Consider the following 23,509-nt stretch of genomic DNA (forward strand, 5'->3'; position numbering starts at 1 on the left):
CTCCCTGTCACCTTTTGCTGTGTAGCATTTTGTAAACTTGGGTTGACAGGGGCCCAAACCATATTTTTGGACCTGGGCCCACCACGGCCTCCGAGGGGGGGGGGGGGTGTTGATGGGGCCCCCACAGACCTTCTTTCAGACTGCCAATCTCACATCACAGGATTACTGTTCCCAGCAAACCATGTCAGAGGGGGGAGAAGGTGAGGGAGGTGTTTACACTGCAAAAAGATCTCACAAGGGTGTTCCAAAGCCTCTCTGTCCATTATATCATGAGCCATGTGACTGGTTGTTATAATAGTGATCAGGGACAGACTGGGGGTCTAAACCAATCCCAGCATTCTAGTGCACAAGAGGGGAGCTGTCACAGCCAATGGGGCATGGCCTAGTGGCACCCCGCCACCTTTTTAAATGTTGGGTGTTTGAACAGAGCGTTGGTAGGTGAAGCAGCTCAGTCTGCCCCTGTCTCTGAGTGCCAGGCTGCCAAATGGAGCACAGAAAAGTGAAGTTGTTCAGCCAGCTCCTGGCTCACTGTCTGCTATATCTACTCAGTCATTTAAATTAGTGCACACTGGGAGGTTCTTAGTACCCAAAAACCCCCCTGACATCCAAATTTTGTTTTCTCCAATCCACTATAGCATTGATTTGTGGGTTTACTTATAGGTAGCAGAACCAATATCCTGTCATAGAATCCCATTATATACTGTACATACGAGGGTCATTTGATAAGTGTGGTAAATCCCTTTAGTGATGTGCCTCCTGAAATGTTTCACTCTTCTAAACAGCCCCCCCCCCCCTCCTCCCCCAGTCAAACTGAAGCTGGACAATTTACCAAAACAAATTCCAAGCAGAATTACACATATTGGGCTTTGAATTAATTCTACATCCACCCTATTCTCCCGATTTGGCCAAGCAACTTCAGCCTTTTTCCAAATTTACAGAGAGACACCCTTTTCCAATGGTATTAAGAAATTGGAAACTTGCTGGACCAACTGTATTGCCCCAGAGGGAGACTATGACGAGAAATACAGATTAAGGGCCTTATTCTGGTCAATGCGTTAATTTCCGAATTCTTTCGGTTGGTGTTTTTTAGCCGTCTGCGCATGCGTGGGCAACGCTATGCGCATGTGCCACGCACTGTCTCCGTACTCGTTCTCACTAATACCGTACAGAAATGTGCACCGCATTCACTCGTGAAATATGGGCGTAATATGGGCGTCATTCGGAACTACACAGGGGCGTAGTTTCAAAGTGGGCTAAACTGGGCGTAAACATGGGCGTACACGAGGGAGTGCACTAATTCTTGTAGGCGTGCATTCGGACAGAACACCGACTGCAAACGAACCAACAGCCAGGAAATATGCGGTCTTCATAAGCAAGTTTCACTTTGCGGACACCACTCGGTCATGCGCTAGGCATTCGGATCGCCCAATTAGTACGGCCGCACCTGAACCACAGTCAGTTGAACACAATACAATCCACTCCTCTACTCATTACTTACACTCTTTTCATTGCTTCAAAAGTGGTAGTAATGTGTTTAATGATCAATTCGAAAAATAATAGATGACCATTAAAAACAATCCCTTTTTAATGAGGTAGCCTAATTGCATAAGTGTGTCATGTGTGTGATGTATGAGTTCCGATGATAGTAGTATGTTTTGCGGAAATACACCGCATCGGTGTGTACGGGCAGGTTCCCGTCCGTTCTGACGCTGTAAGACCATGCAGACGCTGTAAGACCGTGCAGAATATGTGTGTGTCCACCGCACACGTAAGGTTTGGATGTCGTCCGTAAACACGCCCTCTTCTTAAAGAGTGAGTCCGTCAGAATGCGGAGAACCGGTGGGTGTTTCTTCGTACGATGTCCGCACAGAGTGGCGTGCGGTCCGCGCGGAAAAAAATTCGGAAATTTACGCACAAACCAGAATAACCTCCTAAGTGTTTTACTTGCTTTTTTTTTTACCCCATTTATCAAACGACTCTCGTCCGTGTCTGAAGTTCGCTGTGATTATGGTCAACATAAAAATTGTCGATAAAAGTTTTTTGCAATATTTTCAACTTTTGCTTCATTTACCATCTACGTGGACTGCAACTAGGAATAGCAATTTGCAGCAAAAGTGGCAAGCGTATTAACTAATCATGGTAACACAAAAAAATTGGACACAAAAAAATTGTCAACTTTTTATTCCTATTGCCCTTTTGCATATGGAGTCGACCTCTTTACTGTCTTTCTATTTTTTGTAGAGCTATTATACCACACATGTCCGATGGCACAAGAGGCATGTAGACTTGTGGCGTAAATGGCACATTGTATTAAAACAGTGGAATGTAGAATAGTTGTATCTGCACCAAAAGTAAGTATTTTTTTCTTTTGAGGAAACATGGCCACGCCTTCCCGTATTTGGTCACGCCCCATTCAGCACTTGGCCAATCTCTCCAGCCCTGCTTTCCGCTATAGCTTTCTTATATAGTCAAATATTTCTCGCCTCCCAACTGAGGATGGGTAAGAAAGCTAACAATCTATGTATAAACGTCTAACTACTCCTCACCTCTATAAGGTAATGTACCACCACTGACCACTAGAGGCCACTAGACAGACTAAAGTGAAAGCAATTTTTGCAGGGACACTGGATATGGAGAGAGGGAGCTGTAAAGACAGAGATTGGAGGTAGCAGTATATAGGGACACGGGGTTGGGTGGAGAGTTTTTGGGCTAAAAACTGACATGGCTCAAAGTGAAAGTAAAAACTGTCACAACTCAAAGCGAAAGTACATTGCAGAAGCCGTCATTTTGACGGCTTTTAACTACTGCCATTATAATTGCCCTGAGCATGAATTCATAAATCCATCAAATGTATTTTTAAACAACGCATCTAGACAACTGTCACTCAAACTCTGTTGCTTCATTACCCCGAGCCTACTAGGAAGCCCTGCTGTAGATTAGTGATTATGCTGTACATACAATATTTGGTTCCATATGAAATACAACTTCCTCATTAATTTCAAATCCTTGTCAGGAATGAATCATGCATCCACCTCCGGAGGGCTGGTAATAATGTATTTTGAACTAAGAATGTTGAAAAATGTGAACAAAAAGTGCTGAAAATATTTAATTAAAGATGTCAAAGGTTTAAGAATAGTTTTAGGAAAGCTTCGCATCTCTCGTTGGACTGGATGGATTTTAAATTATGCAATGTCAAAACAAGCCTCTGAACATGTATTATTATTAATGCTATGTATAATGAAAGAATAATGTTAGCAAGCGTCTCTAGATCACATGCTGGAATCGTACACAGGTCCTAGGATACTTAGCAGCGAGATCATACAGTAATGAGAAGTACTGAACTCCCCTGGAGGTCAGGAGAACAGAGCAGGTGAATACGGTTACATGCATTATGGAGTGGTTAAGAAAAATGGCTTTGAATCCCACGGCGTGTCATTGTGACATTTCGTTTTATTATATTTGTTACAATAACAGAGAGTGACTACATAGAACCGAGACAACATAAGCACAAGTTCCTTGGTCTTGTATAATACATGACTTATTTTAATTATTCATGACAGTTGCACATTAGGTATAGAAATAATACACTTAAAGCAAATGCACATTATTCACCACCTTTGAGCTTCGTATCCGACTTATCTAAACCTACAGTGTTGGTCTTTGGACAATAGATATTAAAGAAACGAAGTTGAAACATATTTTTCTTTTAGAAAGTTTGATTCTGTTGATTTTGCTTCTACATTAGAAAAAACATTGCAGGATTGTCAGCCAAGATGTGGTGTTAAATAGCCCTGTGGATTCTGTTGGCTTTGGATTTCTGTCCTCTATTATTTATAATCATTTGCTTTTTACCTTTTTTAAACCGTTCCTGGCTCATAAAACATTTCCCGTATTCCCCGGGATCATAAATAAATGAGAACTCGTCTATAGTAACAACAGAGTGAATTTTACTAACAGATCTCCCTCAGTAATATCTCATTTATTGGACGACTTACACAGAGATATCCGAGTTATTCTCAGATATTATTACTGTTCTCACAGGAGCATAGGAAGGATCGGATGTGTGTTGGCGACAGCTCCGGGGCGTTCCGGCGACGGCTTACATATGGGGAGCCTGTGACGGGATTCATTGAGGTTGACGCTGACAGCTGTTTTAATTTAGTGCAGTATTCATTTGTGATGACATGCTTTATTCTACACAAAGTGGCCGCAATCGCGCACTGTCATGTAAGTGCTCTAGAGTGACTCTCTCTTTCAGGAAGGACCAAATAAAAACTGAATGCACCTGCAGCAGCAGCAGCCAGCAGCTGTGTAAGGGAGGGAGGGGGAGCCGCTGGGGACCCGTTCACCCTCCGTCCGACTGCCGCACAACGAGCAGCTGTTATCGCAAGAGCTGCCTGTTGCTATACTAATCGCATATGTTATAGCATATGCGATTAGTATCGTTGTGGTAGCCCGCGGAGGGGGCGGTAACCGGCGGTGGAGGTTAGAGCATCCCGCCCACAGCCTATAACATGGCAGTTAGGAGCTGATTGGCTGGTAGGTTATCACTCTTTATCACTCTCTACTTTATCACTTGTTACGGCTTAATACATTTGGCCCTGTGCTAGATAAATGATAGCTAGAAACTAGTTTCTATGGGCAACTTCTCTGCCTTATCTGTCTGCAGTGTGGGGCCCGTGTGCACCGCGCATGCGGCACCCATTATACCTACACCACTGAGCAGCCAGCAGAATACATTGTAGGTAAGCTTGTGCTGAAACCAGAGAGACACATGGTGGAAGAGGTGGAGCACACAGTTATATAACTCATGTTATAGGATGAGGAGGCTGGAGTTGGAGATATGGCAGGAATAATGCTGATGCCAGGGAGACATGAGGCCGTAGCTATCTGTCCCACTGTCCCCTGCACACATGTCTGCCCTATGCTGGCAAAGTGGGCGAAACTGGCATGCCCAGGGGGTTTGTGCATATATTATATTTGCATTAAGCAGAAGGGAACGGCTGATTTTCATGAAGACACCAGTCCAATTCCTGATCTGAATTAGTGACTGTCACTTTTCCATCACTCCAGTTCTAGAGCCTGAAATCTGTCTTTGGTGACAGCCAATAAAATCTCTATTGTCTCCTACGCAAACATATTCTAAGCAGATAAGACAAACAGTACTGTATGTAAGACAGATAAATTTTCATCACGGCCCGGGTCTAATGATGCCCGAGTTGGCTGGAGGTGCTGGTTCCCAGCCAAACTTGGGCCTTTTTTTAAAAGCAGCAGTCATTTACAAAGTATGGTTTTGCCTTGTATACAGTATGGTAAAAGGTCAGCATTCAGCAGGGAATCTGGCATCATTACATCCGGCCAATCACGTGAATACATTTTGGCCACTTACCATATTTCCCATTAGTGGTGTGGTCTCTATTTATCATCACGTCATTGTATGTGCTTCCATTGATTCGTTTCCAGCCTGTTCCATTCGTGTTCATTGGATTCCAATCACAAAAGTCAGAGTCAAAGTCACATCTTCTAAAACTGCCTATAGAAAAAAGTATTTATATTTTTATCATGGTTCTTATTTCAAATCAGAAATCGTGTACGTAGTTTTAATTTCATTAAGTTTAGAACATTTTTTATAAAACCGTATCTGAATATTTCACAATATGCCCCCATTGTGATATTACCTTCGGCCCACAGGGGTAAATTTATTAAGGTGGGAGTTCTGTGGAAGATGGGATGTTGTTAATGGCAATCGATCAGATTCTATCTTCTAGAAGGTGATCAATAAATAAGAAGTACCATCTAAATGGTTGCTATGGGCAACATCTCATCTTTCCTTGAACTCCCATTGTAGTATATTTACCCCACATTGCCTAGAAATCCCCAACAGCAAAGGATACCTAGTGGAAATACCAAGTCGGAAATGTAATAGGATGAGAGATGCAGAAAGTGAGAGACTTGGTAAAAAATCTCCAGTGTTTTTAATGAAACAATTTTATTGAGTTTTTCATGAAAGAAAACGGTTGTACAATACACAAGTACATAGAAACAATAAAAACAGAAGCATCCACCATACAAGGTATATACATTATAGTTGAATCACATTGCCATGGAGCATATAGTTAAGCCCCTGGGGAAATTCTTGGCCATTCTTGCTCCACATGTAGAGAATGTGTGGTCAAAAAGAACATGAGCAGTAAAGAATGCCCCGGCCTCTCCGCTACGCCAGTATTAAGCAAGAGTATTTTAAAACGGCAATCATTTACACTGCAAAACCAGTTTGATTTTGCAGTGTAAATGATTGCCGCTTTAAAAAAACTGGAGATTTCTTACCAAATCTCTCACTTTCTGAATCTCTCATCCTATTACATTTCCCCCTAAGGATCCATTGCTGTTAGGAGTGATCGATCACTGTTGATACATCCCCCTCTCCTGTATGTGTCCATAGGTTCCCACTGTGGGCCTGATTCTGGTTGACTTGGCAGGCTGCAAAGATCGCCAAATATTTGCCCACTGTTTCCCCTCGCTACCATGCAAGGGGGTGTGCAACAAAGACAAATCCCCTCGGATGTGCCCGCTGCTGCTGGAGAAATCATTTGATGGTCGGCAACCATTAACCCCTTCCCGACATTTGACGTACATGTACGTCATGGCCGGGATGTACTTCCCGACACATGACGTACATGTACGTCATGGCTTTGAACTGTCACCGCGTCTATAGACGCGGTGACAGTTTGGAAATGTCTGCTGTCCCTGACAGCAGACAACCCCCTCGCTGCCCAGGGGGGGGCAGGGATGCCCCCCCCCCCGGTCGCCGATCGCTGTGATTGGCTGTTCAAATGTGAACAGTCAATCACAGCGTTTCCTGTGTTACCGGCGGCTAAGCCGCTCGGTAACACAGTGATCGGTGGTGATCGGTGCTGTTAAGTACAGCACCGATCGCCAGCCCCCCCTACCACCCACCCGGCAGCTCACCCGGCAGTCCCTCCTTCCGGCAGCCGCAGCGCACGCAGCGCTCCCCCCCTCCCACCCCCCCCGCCAGCCGCAGCACAAATAAAATAAATAAAATGACATGTAATGTACTGAATACTATATATATATATATATATATGTGTATATATATATATATATATATATATATATATATACACACATATATATATATATGTATATATATATATACATATATACATATATATATATATATGTAGAAAAGGAAAGAACAAGAGGCCCACAATGGTGTAGTATTTTTGGTTTAAAAGCATCAATCTTTACTTATAAAAAATTCACTCACAAAAGTACAGGTGTTATCATCACAATAACACAAAAGCGCATGAATATATCACCAGTTTTGGGGCTATCTGGAACGTAGCACACTGTACAAGCAGTCTCTCTCCTGGACCCAGCCGCGTCACCACGTGTCACCGCGTCACCGCGTCACCACGCGTCACCAGCTTCCGTCCTTCAGCTCCGCCCATGGGCGGAGCTGAAGGACGGAAGCTGGTGACGCGTGGTGACGCGGTGACACGTGGTGACGCGGCTGGGTCCAGGAGAGAGACTGCTTGTACAGTGTGCTACGTTCCAGATAGCCCCAAAACTGGTGATATATTCATGCGCTTTTGTGTTATTGTGATGATAACACCTGTACTTTTGTGAGTGAATTTTTTATAAGTAAAGATTGATGCTTTTAAACCAAAAATACTACACCATTGTGCGCCTCTTGTTCTTTCCTTTTCTACAAATCTACAGATTGGGCTGCTGGGAAGGGCCCACACAGGAGAGCTGCACCAGTCTGAGTAATCAAAACCTGGGACACTATACGTTTGCTACAGCGATCAGCGCTTTCTGAGGATAAATTGTTGTTGGATATATATATATATATATATATATATATATATATATATATAGATATAGACAGATAGATAGAAAGATATTCCCGACATATGACGTATATATACGTCATGGTCGGGAGGTACTTCCCGACCGAAGACGTATATATACGTCATGGTTTTAAACTGTCACCGCGTCTATAGACGCGGTGACAGTTTGGAGATGTCTGCTGTCCCTGACAGCAGACATCCCCCCTCGCGGCGATCGCTGCGATTGGTTGTTCAAATGTGAACAGCCAATTGCAGCGTTTTCTGTGTTACCGACGGCTAAGCCGCTCGGTAACACAGTGATCGGTGGTGATCGGTGCTGTTAAGTACAGCACCGATCACCACCGATCGCCAGCCCCCCCCCTCCCACCCGGCAGCCCCCCCTCCCTCCCACCCACCCGGCTGCCGCAGCGTCAGCACCCCTCCCACCCCCCCACCAGCCGCAGCGCCAGCCCCCCTCCCAAAGCTGGTGAGCAAAATGGGGTCACATGTGGGGGGGTTCCACTGTATTGGTGCTTCGGGGGTCTTGCTAATGCGACATAGCACCCACCATTCATTCCACCACCAAATATCACTCCTTCCCTTCTGAGTCCTGCCATGCACCCAAATGGTATTTTTTGGTCACATATGAGGCATTGCCGTACTCAGGAGAAATTGGGGCACAGATTTTGGGGTGCTTTGTCTCCTTCATTCCTTGGGAAAATGAAAAATTTTGAGCCAGAACTGCATTTTTGTGTAAAAAAATTAATTTTTCATTTTCACTGCCCAGTTGTATCAAAATTGGTGAAACCCCTTGGGGTTTGAAATGTACACTATACCCCTAGATGAATTCCCTGAGGGGTGTAGTTTGCAAAATGGGGTCACTTGTGGGGGGGTTCCTAACTTTTAGCATCTTATGGTGCCTAGAAACCTACATGGTGCCAAAAAAATAATCTCATAAAAAGGAGGCTCCAAAATCAAGTAGGTGCTCCTTCTATTATGAAGCCTGTGGTTTGGTCAACGTGCACACTAGGGCCACATATAGGATATTTATGAAAACAAAAGAATTGGGGGAATCAATTTTTAGTCACATTTCTCTAGTAAAATCTACTGTGTTCCTTAGAAAAATGTATTAAAATTGAAAATCTGCAAAAAAAATGAAGTTTTGAAATTTCACCTACACTTTGTTTTAATTCCTGTGAAACACCTAAAGGGTTAACAAACTTCCAAAATGCTGTTTTGAATACTGTGAGGGGTGCAGTTTTTGAAATGGCATCATTTATGGGGGTGTCTCACATACAAGTCCCTCAAAGTCACATCAGAACTGAACTGGTCCCTAAAAAAATCAGTGTTTGAAATTTTCTTGAAAATTTGAGAATTTGCTATTCATATTTTAAGCCTCCTAGTGTCCAAAAAAATGAAAATGAGGTTAAAATAATGATGGCAACATAAAGTAGACATATGGTCTATGTTAGTTATTAACTATTTTGAGTGGTATGATTATTTGTCTCACAAGCAGAAAATTTAACATTTTGCAAATTGCTAAATTTTTCATTTTTTTACGACATTTTGGTATTTTTCACAAAAAAACACAGACTGTATCGACGAAAATTTACCACTAACTTGAAGTACAATGTGTCACGAGAAAACAATCTCAAAATCACTGGGATAAGTAAAAGCAAAAAAAAGTTATCCCCACTTAAGTGATACATGTCAGATTTGAAAAAAAGGGCTCTGTCAGGAAGGCAAAAACAGGCTGCGGCGGGAAGGGGTTAAATGATTTCTCCTGGTTTTGCAAATAAAAGTCAGTAGGAACTGACTTTTATTTGCATGTGCCTGCCTGAAGACAGGGCGGGCATCATCCCGCCCGCGTAGTCATGGGAGTGCCCAGCGTTTTTATGGAGACGCCCATGAAACGCTGAGGGTTTCCCATGGGTGACACCTGTCCCCATTGCCGTCCACCCCCATCCCACCCCTGCAAACGGCTCAGCGACTATGCAAGTTTGCGAAGGGAACCTGCACTATGTGCAGTCCCCAAACCAATGGAACGGGGCCGAATTCCGCCCCGTCTGAACAAATTAGAATGACCCCCTGTGTTAGAACCCTCCCTCCTTATGTGTCACTATACAGTATATTTATATAATAAACCCACTTGCCAGCTCAATTCAACTTTTTTTAGCAGATTGGTGCTGCACTGTAATATTACATGCAGCACCTGGCTCCTGTCACAGTGTAGGTGACTGGTCTCCGGGTGCAACCCAGCATCTCTGCACCCTGCACCCAGCAACCACTCCTCGCTCCCCTTTGCTGGTGCACAGCTTAGTCATGAGCAATGCTGCCCCGAGTGTGACTACAGGCAGAGACACCACAGAATTAACCAAAAGTTATTTTTGATTCCTGTTGTCAGTTGAGCCAACATAAAATACACCATGGACCAAATACAATAGGGTGTGAGAATCAGAAAGTGAGAGATTTTGGTAGAGTTTTCCCTTTTTTTAAAAGCGGCAATAATTCACACTGAAAGGTTTTGCCATGTAAATGATTACCGCTTTAAAAAAATGGGTAAACTCTCCCAAAATCTCTCACTTCCTCACCACCAAGACTACCTTTAAAAAAATCAAGTCTGTCTATATGGATCCTTGTTGAACTTATTGCAGGTGGCTGCTGTGGAACTTCTAAGACCTCACCTCCATACACCCCCCCCCCTCCTCCTTGTTCTCTGTTGTGGGTAGCAAAGGAGACCTCCAGGGAAAGTAGGGGACTTGCCCACCTTCTCCCGGGCGGCTGGAAGGACCACTTGATTTTTGAGAGCCTCCCTGCCAGTCCGGAATGTTAGGCAAGTATGCCTTAAGGGGTTGGAAAGTGGGTATTGGTGGCTTACTACATTTGGCCCCATTTATCTTCATTGGTATTTGGGACAAGATGCAAAATTGAAAGTTTTGCCGAAATATAAAAGGCATTTTATGGATTAAGTTAAATTAGCAGCACAGTGTTTCATATCTGGCATATAAACCTCTAATTTTACTGTCATAAAACCCCATCTGTATATAACTACATGCTAGAGCTAGACCAGGCTTTGGCAAACATTAAAATCCAATTAAATGCAAGTTCACAGTTGGAAAATGATCCTTTCTAAGTAAATGAGAACAATTAGCTGGGTTATCATTTTATACTAGAACAGATTAGCAGAAAGTCTTCCATTTAATGACGCCAAAGCTCACACAATGGGCGGTATTCAATGACCTGAATCGTTGGTCACAGCGATTCAGATTTTACATTCGCCAGCCATTCACCGTTTTTTTACGTCGATTCGCCAAGCGTCGGGAGTCGCCGGGACTAGCTGTGTCACCCTATTCAACGTGGCTGAGAATCGCCGCCCCCAACGGCGATTCTCAGCCAATCCGGCGTTTCCCTAAACAGCTTCAGTACTGTAAGAAATTGCAGTGAAATGCAAGAAAAATGCAAATTACCCTGAAAAAACGATTCCAATACAGCAGACTGCAAAAGCTGTGTAATCTCCTCAAAGGCCAAACGAAGGAGTGAGGTGGGGAGGAGAATCATGGGTAAGTGAGGTGCACCATGGGTAAGAACAGTGCGTTGTGGGAGAAAAAAAAAATACCAGAAAAAATTAAATATATATTTGTATAGCACTTCTACGACCATCACATCACACAAGGGCAGCAAATAATAATACATTACACTTGCAGAGTTAAATTGAACACTTAAAACCAATTATTTCACAGGTTCCGATAAAAGTTCACCACAAAAAGATGACGAGCGACACTCGGTGAGGAACGGCGATATGAAACAAGAAATAAGAATCGCCAACTTCTCATTGAATACACTTTTGGCGATTCATGGTGATTCCCGTCGACTACCGGCGAATCCCCATGAAAATTCCTATAGACAAAAACCGGCGATTTGTAGAGAATAACATTTGGCGATTGGGGCTTCATTCACCGGTCGTCATCGGCGAATAGAGGTCGTTGAATAGGGTGATTCGCTTTTTCAGCTCCAAAAAACGCCGGCACACACGAAAAAAACACAGAATCGCCATAAAACTTGGCGATTCTGCCTCATTGAATACCGGCCAAAGTCACTTGTGAAATGTAGAAGCTAATGCACCATATACCGCTCACCACTATTACAGTGATACAGTGTGACATTCTATGGGATGCGATTTTTAGACTTTTGCGAATTTTTTCGCAAAAACGGCCGAAATCGCATTTTTTCCATTTTGGCATATTTAATGAGCGCTGAAAATGTGTAAAAAATGCAATTTTTGCCAACAAGTTGGACACACTGGAAATGCGATGGCTGCTTTTCGCAGCACATCGCATCCAGGTGTTTTCACATGGAAAAGTATACAAATCGCATATTTAATGGTATGCGATTTGTATAAAGTGTGACTATAATTCGCCCAAAAATCAGACCAGGTTCTGATGGGCGAATTAGCCATAAACCTGCACAGATCGCAATGTTCTGTGCAGGTTTCTGGTGAAAAAAAAATAAAAAACCAGTTAAAATAAAAAAAAAAACGAGCTTGGGGTCCCCCGCCAGAGCATAACCAGCCCCGGGCTCATTGAGCCGGTGCTGGTGACATAAAATCAGGGTCCCCGACAAATAGGGGTCCCCTTGATTTCATGAAACCAGCACCAGGCTCAAGGTCCGGCGCTGGTTCCCAAAATACGGGGGACAAAATGACTAGGGGTCCCCCGTATTTTAAGAACCAGCACCGGACCCAACCAGCCAGCGGGGTAATGCCACAGCCGGGGGACACTTATTATATAAGGTCCCGTGGCCAAAGCATTATCCCCGTGGCTGGTCAGCATGGGCAGGGGTCCTGGGGAAGTGGGGACCCCCCCAATGAAGGGGTCCCCCCCCTCCAGGACTTACCAGCCCATGCTGAAAGTCCGGGGCTGTCCCCGATGCCCCTGGGCGGTGGGCATCGGGCTGATGGATTGTGTAAAAAAAAAGAAGAAAACTATTGTTTTCTACTGGCGAACTATGAGTCCCAGCAAGCCTCCCTCGCATGCTGGGACTTGGAGAACCGCAAGTCCCAGCATGCGGGGCATTAAAGGGCCCGCTGGCACTTGTAGTTCTACAGTACAAAAAATAGTGAAATAAAAAACACTGACACCCAGAAAAATAAAAGTTTAATACACACATAACATACACATACTGACCTACCTTGAGCCCGTCGGTCGGTCCCTGGATCCTGGGTCCGGGCTCCGGGGCTCCAGGGCAGAAGAGTCTGGTTCCGGGGCCTTGGTCCTGGTTCCGGGGCTGGTCCTGGGGTTCCGGGGCTGGTCCTGGGGTTCCGGGGCTCCAGGACAGAAGAGTCCGATTCCGGGGCCTTGGTCCTGGTTCCGGGGCTGGTCCTGGGGTTCCGGGGCTGGTCCGAGGTCCAGGATCCGATGAAGTCCACAGGGGTACCTGAGGAAGGAAATCCTACTCACCTGGTCCCCGGCGACGACATCCGCATCCTCTCCGGCAGACGCGCTGCTCCCAGCTGCTGTGGTACCCGCTCTCGGATTGAAGAGGCGAAGAGATTTTCATCTTCCGCGCCTCTTCTCAGAATGATTCCATTGGCCGGCTAGCGGCCAATCAGGAGCCGAGAAAGTCGGCTCCTGATTGGCCGCTAGCCGGCCAATAGAATCATCCGGAGGAAAGGCGCGGAAGATGAAAATCTTTTCGCCTCTTCAGTCCGAGAGCAGGTACCACAGCAGCTGGGAGCAGCGCGTCTGCCGGAGAGGATGCGGATGTCGTCGCCGGGGACCAGGTGAGTAGAATTTCCTTCCTCAGTTACCCCTGTGGACTTCATCGGATCTGGACCCCGGACCAGCCCCGGAACCCCAGGACCAGCCCCGGAACCAGGATGAAGGCCCCGGAACCGGACTCTTCTGCCCTGGAGCCCCGGAACCCCAGGACCAGCCCCGGAACCCCAGGACCAGCCCCGGAACCAGGACCAAGGCCCCGGATCCGGACTCTTCTTCCCTGGAGCCCCGGAGCCCGGACCCAGGATCCAGGGACCGACCGACGGGCTCAAGGTAGGTAAGTATCAGTATGTGTGTGTTATGTGTGTAATAAACTTTTATTTTTCAGGGTGTCAGTGTGTTTTATTTCACTATTTTTTGTACTGTAGAACTACAAGTGCCAGTGGGCCCTTTAATGCCCCGCATGCTGGGACTTGTGGTTCTCCAAGTCCCAGCATGCGGGGGAGGCTTGCTGGGACTCATAGTTCGCCAGTAGAAAACAATAGTTTATCTTCTTTTTTTTTACACTTTACATCAGCCCGATGCCCACCGCCCGGGGACAGCCCGGGACTTTCAGCATGGGCTGGTAAGTCCTGGAGGCCCCACTTCCCCAGGACCCCTGCCCATGCTGACCAGCCACGGGGATAATGCTTTGGCCGCGGGACCTTATATAATAAGTGTCCCCCGGCTGTGGCATTACCCCGCTGGCTGGTTGGGTCCGGTGCTGGTTCTTAAAATACGGGGGACCCCTAGTCATTTTGTCCCCCGTATTTTGGGAACCAGCGCCGGACCTTGAGCCTGGTGCTGGTTTCATGAAATCAAGGGGACCCCTATTTGTCGGGGACCCTGATTTTATGTCACCAGCACCGGCTCAATGAGCCCGGGGCTGGTTATGCTCTGGCGGGGGACCCCGCGCTTGTTTTTTTTTTTTTTATTTGCACTTTCCTGCAAACGTGCGATTTTCAGACATGAAAATCGCACATTTTCAGGACTAAATACATCGCACCACCTCGCACCTATTCGCACTATTTGGCCCGTTTTTCGCATCTCGCATCGCATGCGAAAAACGGGCCAATCTTGCGATTTGAAAAAGTGCGAAGTGGTGCGATAAAAAAAACGCGCATTTATCTCATCCCATAGAATGGCACCCACAGTGTCTATTTCTCATGGGATGTTGCTATGGGCAACCAATCAGAATCTACTACTGACATTTTTAGCACCTTGTAGAAGATAATAGATTGAATCTGATTGGTTGCCCATAGCAACATCACATCTGAAACAGAACTCCCATCTTACACCCAGTGGCGTAACTATATATTTTGCGCCCCCCCGCCAAACTTTTTCGGCGCCCCCCCTGTGCAGAGGCAGGAGAAAATGGTTCCAATAGCTTTCAGAACTTTATTATATGCAGTAAATAATCGCTCGAATGTGCGAACATCGGCACGGCGTGCTCCTCCCCTGTATCAAGAGTATGCAGTTACACACGTGTCACCATGGCGATGCCGCTGCCATTGTATGACCGGTCTCCTGGGGTCTTCGTAATGTTTTATATACGTTTGCCGTGACTTTACAATCTATCCATTACACTGCCCGGTCATAACAGCAAGATAGCCGTAGCCGCACCGCTGCGGTCACTGACACACCCCGTTACTGGCTCCCACCCCACAGTCACACACGGCGCTGTACGACTAGCCCCCCCCCCCATACCTGTCAGAGCCGGGCACTGTCCCGTCCAGTCTCCCTCAGTCTCCGCTGCTCCAGTCTCCGCTGCGCTGCTGCCCGGCCGCATCTGCGGTCACTGTCCCGTCACTCGCTCCCGGCGCCGGTTTCTGCTGATAATGAAAAGTGACTCTTACAAAATGGCTGCCAAAACTGTCTGCAATACGGGGGCAGCCATTTTCTAAGTGTCACTTTTCATTATCAGCAGGAGCCGGCGCCGGGAGCGAGTGACGGGACAGTGACCGAAGATGAGGCCGGGCAGCAGCGCAGCGAGTAACTATAGCACCACAGCCCCCCCGGCGCCCATAGTTACTCTGCGCCTCCCCGCCACGGCGGGGGCTGCGGAGGCTTAGTTACACCACTGCTTACACCCCTTTAACACCAAAATCCCGGATCCGACCCGGTATTTGGAACATGGCCCCAATCTGGGTCGGATCCTGAATTTTTCCCGTTTACACTGCGGTGCCGCCCCGCAGTATAAAAGGGGGCAGTGCTTGGAGATGTCATATGCTCCCATACATTTCCAGGTTTTTGTTCCCACCGGATAGATCAGACAGAAAATCTGTACGTGTGTGCGCACCTTTAGGGTGCATGTGTTAAGGGGCATACACACGTAGAGATGTGTGCTAAGCAATTTTGCTAAGTTATTTAGGGTAGGCGATTTGCTGGTGTCCAGATCTCCCATGCGGAGCACATACACATGCAGAGATCATTTTTGCTAAGCAATTTTGCTTAAGCAAAAAAAGTCCGGGTAGTGGTTCAAAATGGGAGATTACAATCAGATCTGTAGCTTAGAAAGTAAGCACAGATCTCTCCGTGTGTGTGCTCCGAGAGATTAAATATCTCTTGCTAACTAAATCAGTGAATGCAGTCACAATCTAGTCAGATTGCTTAGCAAATGACTGCAAATCTCTCTATGTGTACAGAATGAGAGATACTGATCGCAATCTCTCATTCTGAACCACTACCCGGCCTTTTTTTGCTTAGCAAAATTGCTTAGCACAAATCTCTGCGTGTGTATGTGCTCTCCATGGGAGATCTTCACACCAGCAAAATTGCTTAGCAAAATTGCTTAGCAAAATTTCTTAGCAAAATTTCTTAGCAAAATTGCTTAGCACAGATCTCTACATGTGTATGCCCCTTTAGAAAATAGCACAAAATCACACCATGTGTATGCCCCTTATGGATATATGTGCTAGAGTGTATGTGTTAGGGTGGATGTTTAAGAGTGCAAGTGTTATGTTAAGGTTCATGTGTTTTAAGGTACATGCTGTAAATCTAGCATAACTAAAAGCGAGAATAAAACACCAAAAATGCTTAATATCTTCCTGCTGCCAATTATTTTTCTACACAGCGGAGCTGCAGTTGTTATTCCTGTAGTACAGTCACAAATAACTGTCAGTGTAAAGAATATTTATAAATTGGTGAAAAGCTCGTTAGTGAAAAATCAGCCCAGGTACAGTAGCATAGAAAGCAGAATGAAGTCATTTTTCCAATACAGTGAAGCCTCTTTAACTTTCTTATAATACGTTTTCTTTTGGCATGAAATCAATATTGTGGGGACATTAAAGCAATGGGTACAGTTAAAGTAATGGCTCTCTACTGTATACAGTATATGTTTGCCCTGACTTTTTGCAAAATTGACCATCCATTATTAATTGGTGTATTTGCAGTGTTTTCCAAATACAAGGGAAATGGGCAAAACAACCTAAATTATGACACAAAAGAGCATTACTTTATATCACTATAAAACAAGGTCAAATATTTAAAATTGTTATTTTGTGTGAAAAGGATAAAACACATAAACTTTGTAGACGTATGTCAGAGTCTTATTAGCTGCTTACTGTTCAGCCAAACAATAGAATACTGTACAGGTTGAGTATCCCTTAATTAGATATCCGTTATCCAAATTATTCCAAAAACCATAGTTTCCAGAACGTTTTTTTGCTAAAAACACTACTGGGGACCAGGGGCGCCGATTTACGTGTTTTAATTATAATTATATATACTTATTATATATTTATATTTTATAGTTATACTTTTATAATGATATATACCTTAATGTGGCGTAGCCCCTTACGACGGTGTGAAGAGTGCCCATAGGATGCGATGAATTATCAATGTAATAATGTAATAATTACTGGGGACATCTGTAACTGACACTACTGGGGATATCTGCAACTGGCACTACTATGGACATGATATGTAACTGGCACTACTGGGGACATCTGTAACTGGCACTACTATGGACATGATATGCAACTGGAAATACTGGGGACAAGATATGTAACTGGCACTACTGGGGACATGATATGTATCTGGCACCACTGGGGACATCTGTAACTGGCACTACTAGGGACATGATCTGTAACTGGCACTACTCGGGACATGATATGTAACTGGCATGACTGGGGGCATCTGTAACTGGCACTACTGGGGACATGATCTGTAACTGGCACTACTCAGGACATGATATGTAACTGGCATGACTGGGGGCATCTGTAACTGGCACTACTGGGGACATCTGTAACTGGCACTACTGGGGACATGATATGTAACTGGCACCACTGGGGACATCTGTAACTGGCACTACTGGGGACATGATCTGTAACTGGCACTACTCGGGACATGATATGTAACTGGCATGACTGGGGGCATCTGTAACTGGCACTACTGGGGACATGATATGTAACTGGCACCACTGGGGACATCTGTAACTGGCACTACTGGGGACATGATCTGTAACTGGCACTACTCGGGACATGATATGTAACTGGCATGACTGGGGGCATCTGTAACTGGCACTATTGGGGACATGATATGTAACTGGCACTACTGGGGACATCTATAACTGGCACTACTGGGGATATGATATGTAACTGGCAATACTGGGGATATCTGTAACTGGCACTTCTGGGTACATGATCTGTAACTGGCACTACTGGGGGCATGATATGTAACTGGCACCACTGGGTAAATCTGTAACTGGCACTACTGGGGACATGATCTGTAACTGGCACTACTCAGGACATGATATGTAACTGGCATGACTGGGGGCATCTGTAGCTGGCACTACTGGGGACATCTATAACTGGCACTACTGGGGATATGATATGTAACTGGCACTATTGGGGACATCTGTAACTGGCACTTCTGGGTACATGATATGTAACTCACACTACTGGGAACATCTGTAACTGGCACTTCTGGGTACATGATATGTAACTCACACTACTGGGAACATCTGTAACTGCCTCTACTCGGGACATGATATGTAACTGTCACTACTGGGGAAATCTGTAACTGGCACTACTGGGGACATGATACGTACAGTAACTGGCACTACTGGGGACATGATATGTAACTGGCACCACTGGGGACATCTGTAACTGGCACTACTGGGGACATGATCTGTAACTGGCACTACTCGGGACATGATATGTAACTGGCATGACTGGGGGCATCTGTAACTGGCACTATTGGGGACATGATATGTAACTGGCACTACTGGGGACATCTATAACTGGCACTACTGGGGATATGATATGTAACTGGCAATACTGGGGATATCTGTAACTGGCACTTCTGGGTACATGATCTGTAACTGGCACTACTGGGGACATGATATGTAACTGGCACCACTGGGTAAATCTGTAACTGGCACTACTGGGGACATGATCTGTAACTGGCACTACTCAGGACATGATATGTAACTGGCATGACTGGGGGCATCTGTAGCTGGCACTACTGGGGACATCTATAACTGGCACTACTGGGGATATGATATGTAACTGGCACTATTGGGGACATCTGTAACTGGCACTTCTGGGTACATGATATGTAACTCACACTACTGGGAACATCTGTAACTGGCACTTCTGGGTACATGATATGTAACTCACACTACTGGGAACATCTGTAACTGCCTCTACTCGGGACATGATATGTAACTGTCACTACTGGGGAAATCTGTAACTGGCACTACTGGGGACATGATACGTACAGTAACTGGCACTACTGGGGACATGATATGTAACTGGAACTAAATATGAGCAAGAAAATGATTGCTTAGCATTTAAATTCAGTGTCTGAGATAGTACACAAACTTTGTTTAATGTTTAGAAACCTTGGGTGAGACTTAATAGGATGAGAGATTCAGAAAATGAGAGATTTGGGAAGAAATCTCCAGTTTTTTTTAAAGCGGCAATCATTTACACTGCAAAATCAAACTGGTTTTGCAGTGTAAATGATTGCCGCTTTAAAAAAAACTGGAGATTTCTTCCCAAATCTCTCATTTTCTGAATCTATCATCCTATTAAATCTCACCCCTTGTTTCATGCACAAATAAAATATATCTGTGTGTATTTCATGTGTTTGATGTGCTTATACAACATAAATACAAGATACCTCGTTCAAATATAAAAATATTCCAAAATATGGAATAATCCATTATCCAATATGTTTCTGGTCCCGAGCATTTTTGGATAAGAGATACTCAACCTGTATTATCTTTTCCCAGCTGTCTTTTAAATGTACTGTAGGCAGAAAAGCCTTGGTAAATTCCAACATATCGGGCCAAGAAATCTGGTGAAATCTCGCCAAATCACGTGTTTGACATTCACTCCAACCAATGGGCTGATATCAGCGGCACATTGTGGGTGCTTTTTAGAACATATGATGTATCGCTTCTGGCTTCCCTTGAACTCCTCTTGGAGCTCCCCTGGAGTTCTTTTGCACGTGATAAAGTGCCTGCAATTTATTGGATGTAAAAAATGGCACATCAAGCGCCAAGTCGGATGTTAGCCCTCCCAGAGAGCTGCTTGGGGAGCTCAAGGGAAATCAGGTCCGACTTGACCTTAAGACAAGTCGGACCAGTGTATGTGGGCCTTTAGTGTTGTTTGAATAAGTCAACCTAATAGTGCACTTTGTTTATTTTATTTCATTTTTACATTTTAAGAGACAGCAAATGCACCAGTGCCAGACTGCAAACCCAGTAAATGGATTGTATGAGCCAGCAGAACCGGCGAGTATCTCACTCTGCTGCTCTCGCCTGTTCATGGCTATGTTCTGCTGCACCGCCCGGTATGTAAATGTGCAGGCAGTGGCCTTTTTTTCATAGGAAGACCAATCCCGGGATCCCAGGAATCCCAAGATTGAGCATTAACTGGATCTAAAATGCCCAGGGATTGGCCTCCTTACTCGCACCCTTTGCAAATAATATGATCGACCCCAATGTCTCTATTTTATATATAATGCCCAATTTAAATGCGTTCTTTCCCAACATTCTACATTTTCCCAACATTTCCAACAACAAATAATGACATCAGCTTGTCAACTTACTGCAAATGACTGGGTCCTCATCGCTGCCATCGCTACAGTCATACTGGAAGTCACAGGTTGATTCTGTGCTGAAGCAGGAACTGTTGGTAAAGTTTGGAATTCCCGACGATTCTTCACAAGTGTTGCATTGAAATTCATCCAGGGCAACGAAACCATTTATGCTCCTTAGTGTGCCTTCAAAAGCAAGCTTCAGATTAAATTAGAAATATGTTAATTATTGATTATTGATATTTCTAGCTGCATAAATTCATATAAATTGCTTCCAATTAATTAAATAGATATAGGAAGTTCAAGCACTTTATAATATAAATATTTAGTCCAGAGTAGGGATGGCCATCGTAGCCTTTTCCATCAATGTTTGCCATTATGGCATAAATAAAGATATAATACTGCACGGACAAAATTATTGTTTTATGTTTTTTTTTATTTATAAAAGGGAGTTTGACTTATTCCTATGCATATATAATCATATGCAAATGTTTACTTTTTAAAATATCCTTGTCAGCAGTGTTCCCTCTAAGCTGTGCGCACGTGCGCGTGCACACAACTCGACGAGCGTGCGCACAGACATTACAACAGAGCGCACAAAGCAGCAGTGGTCCCTTTTTGCAGTTGTGGACTCAATTAATGTGTGTTTCACCCATTAACTACATTGTGTGCTGTTTTTTGAATGTTTAAATGTTTAATATCATTTTGAAGTAAAGTTAACACAAATGCTGAACGTCATTTTCCAGTTATATATAAGTGACGCACAAAAATAAAAACTTCCTTCCAAAGCTGCACAGCTAAAATCTTTTGCCGCACATAGCCTTCGTAAAATTAGAGGGAACATTGCTTGTCAGTGATGAAATGCATAAATATGTCTCATACCTAATTTTAGCGTTGGAAGCAATATGTAATGACGTTGATGAAAATATGCAATATGTCAGATTTATGTAATTCATATTTTGTACATAAGACTTTCTGTGGGATACGTAGTTATATGTATACTTTAAAACTTGGACTATAGGTCATGGGCATCAATGCCTATTTCCCTATAAACTGTAGGCTTGCGAGCAGGGCCCTCATACCTTTTGACTGTTGTATCACTGTCTCAGGGGCGGATTGGGAATTAAAACCAGCCCGGGAAATATCTTGAAGGAGCCCCAATGCCGGAGGCGCGACCAAATTTTGGGGGCGTGGCCTATTTCAGCGGGCCACGCCCCATTTTCGCAGGGAGGGAGGGGGGACGCAGGGTGGCGTAGAATGCTGGGAGAGGAGAAGCAGGGTGGCTGAGGACAAAGGGAGGGAGGATGTACACAGGGTGGCACAGAACGCAGAGTGTGAGGGGGGAATGGTGGCACAGGATGAAGGGTAGGAGGGGGAACGCAGAGTGGCAGAGGATGCAGGGAGGGGAGTCGCAAAATGGTGGAGGATGCAAGGAGGGAAGACGCAGAGTGGCGTTGGTTGCATGGCGGCAGAGGATACAGGGAGGGGGATGCAGGGTAGCATAGGATGTGGGGTGACAGAGGATTCAGGTAGGGAGGGGGGAAGTAGGGTGGCGGAGGAAGCAGGGTGGCATATATATATATATATAAACGCAGCACCGCAGAACGGATTGGTGAGTGATCCGATCTGTGTTGGTGGGGGGGGGGGGGGGGGAGTCAAGGGCCTGGGGCAGCACAGCCATACTTCTTCTGGACAGTGGGAGTAGCTGTGTGCACCCGCGCATGCGCACCAGCCCTCCCGCGGCCATTTTAAATTTGGGAGAACCCGAGGCTGGCCGCGGCCATCTTTAATTAGGGCACAGGGCCGCGGCCCAGCACGGACATGCCGCGGCCCAGTTAGGGAGCGTGGGAGGTCCTTTCTACTAAAAAATGTGCCGGCCCACCAGGAAATGGCCCGGTTTCCCAGTGGGCCAATCCGCCCCTGCACTGTCTCCTATTGTAAAGAGCAATGGAATATGCTGCACTATGGGCAGGATGTACTAAAGGAAAAATGCGATAAAATCCCAGTTTTCGGGGGTTTCACTGCCGTTTTCGCTGCATAGGGTAGCGCCATCCTTGGATGGCGCTACCCTATAGAAACCTATGGGCTTCTTAACGCCACCCTCTGCCCCCTGCCGCCGACACTGACCACACTCCCAGCCATTCTTCCTCCTCCCCCTAGAAAACAAAGCCGGAGATCCTTTCGACTTACGGAGGGAGGAGGAGGGGCAAAGGGCTTTTATTTCCTGGCCAGAGAGAGCCCGGGGATGTGACAGAGACCCCAGCACCACATAACAGGTATCGCGGAGGCCTCCTCACTGCACTGCGATGTTGATCGCATATGTTATTACATATGTGATCAACATCGTGCAAGGGGCATCTGGGGACAGTCACTTCTTTCCAGTCAGGCACTATCATGCACAGGGCATAAAGTGGTCATGCAGAGGTGGGGGAACTCATTTCTCTATGCCAATTAATTAGCATATTAGCTTGTGGAAACCATTCACCAGTCAGAGTTCTAGGAAGTCCCAGATTCCTGTCATTGCTTTCTGTGCAACGTGCTGATAGGTGTGTAGACATTACAGGAGATGTACAGTAATACCGCTTTCAGACCGCACTCCGAACACGGCATATTGCCGTGTTCGCGGGGCCTAAACACGGGTCACGGTGCGGTCTGAAAAGGGCACCACGGGTCGAGCAACACGGGTGTTCAACCCTGGTATTGACCAGGGTTGAACACGGCTATGACCCGTGTCAACTGCAGTGTGAACGGGTGCCTGGGTCGAGCGACCCGTGTCCTGTTCACAGTATGGAGGAGGCAGCACTGTCAGCTCCAAGTACTGCCTCCTCCCGAGCCCCCGATGACGCGCCGCCGCCC

The 23,509-nt window shown here is 45.5% G+C and overlaps 1 protein-coding gene across 3 annotated transcripts in view; it reads right to left on the bottom strand.

The window, feature by feature from the left end:
• Nucleotides 1–23,509, bottom strand: part of MALRD1 (MAM and LDL receptor class A domain containing 1) — a 442,313-nt gene that overhangs the window by 295,196 nt on the left and 123,608 nt on the right. For all 3 annotated transcript variants that reach the window (XM_083189314.1, XM_083189313.1, XM_083189315.1), the window contains 2 exons: nt 20,666–20,852; nt 5,390–5,533 (listed from right to left, as the gene is read on the bottom strand). In XM_083189314.1, the coding sequence (XP_083045440.1) occupies nt 5,390–5,533; nt 20,666–20,852 (331 nt within the window). The remainder of the gene's footprint in view (nt 1–5,389; nt 5,534–20,665; nt 20,853–23,509) is intronic.

Source organism: Crinia signifera, chromosome 5 (genome assembly GCF_055691185.1).
Source record: "Crinia signifera chromosome 5, ASM5569118v1, whole genome shotgun sequence".
In the NCBI taxonomy this organism is placed as follows: domain Eukaryota; kingdom Metazoa; phylum Chordata; class Amphibia; order Anura; family Myobatrachidae; genus Crinia; species Crinia signifera.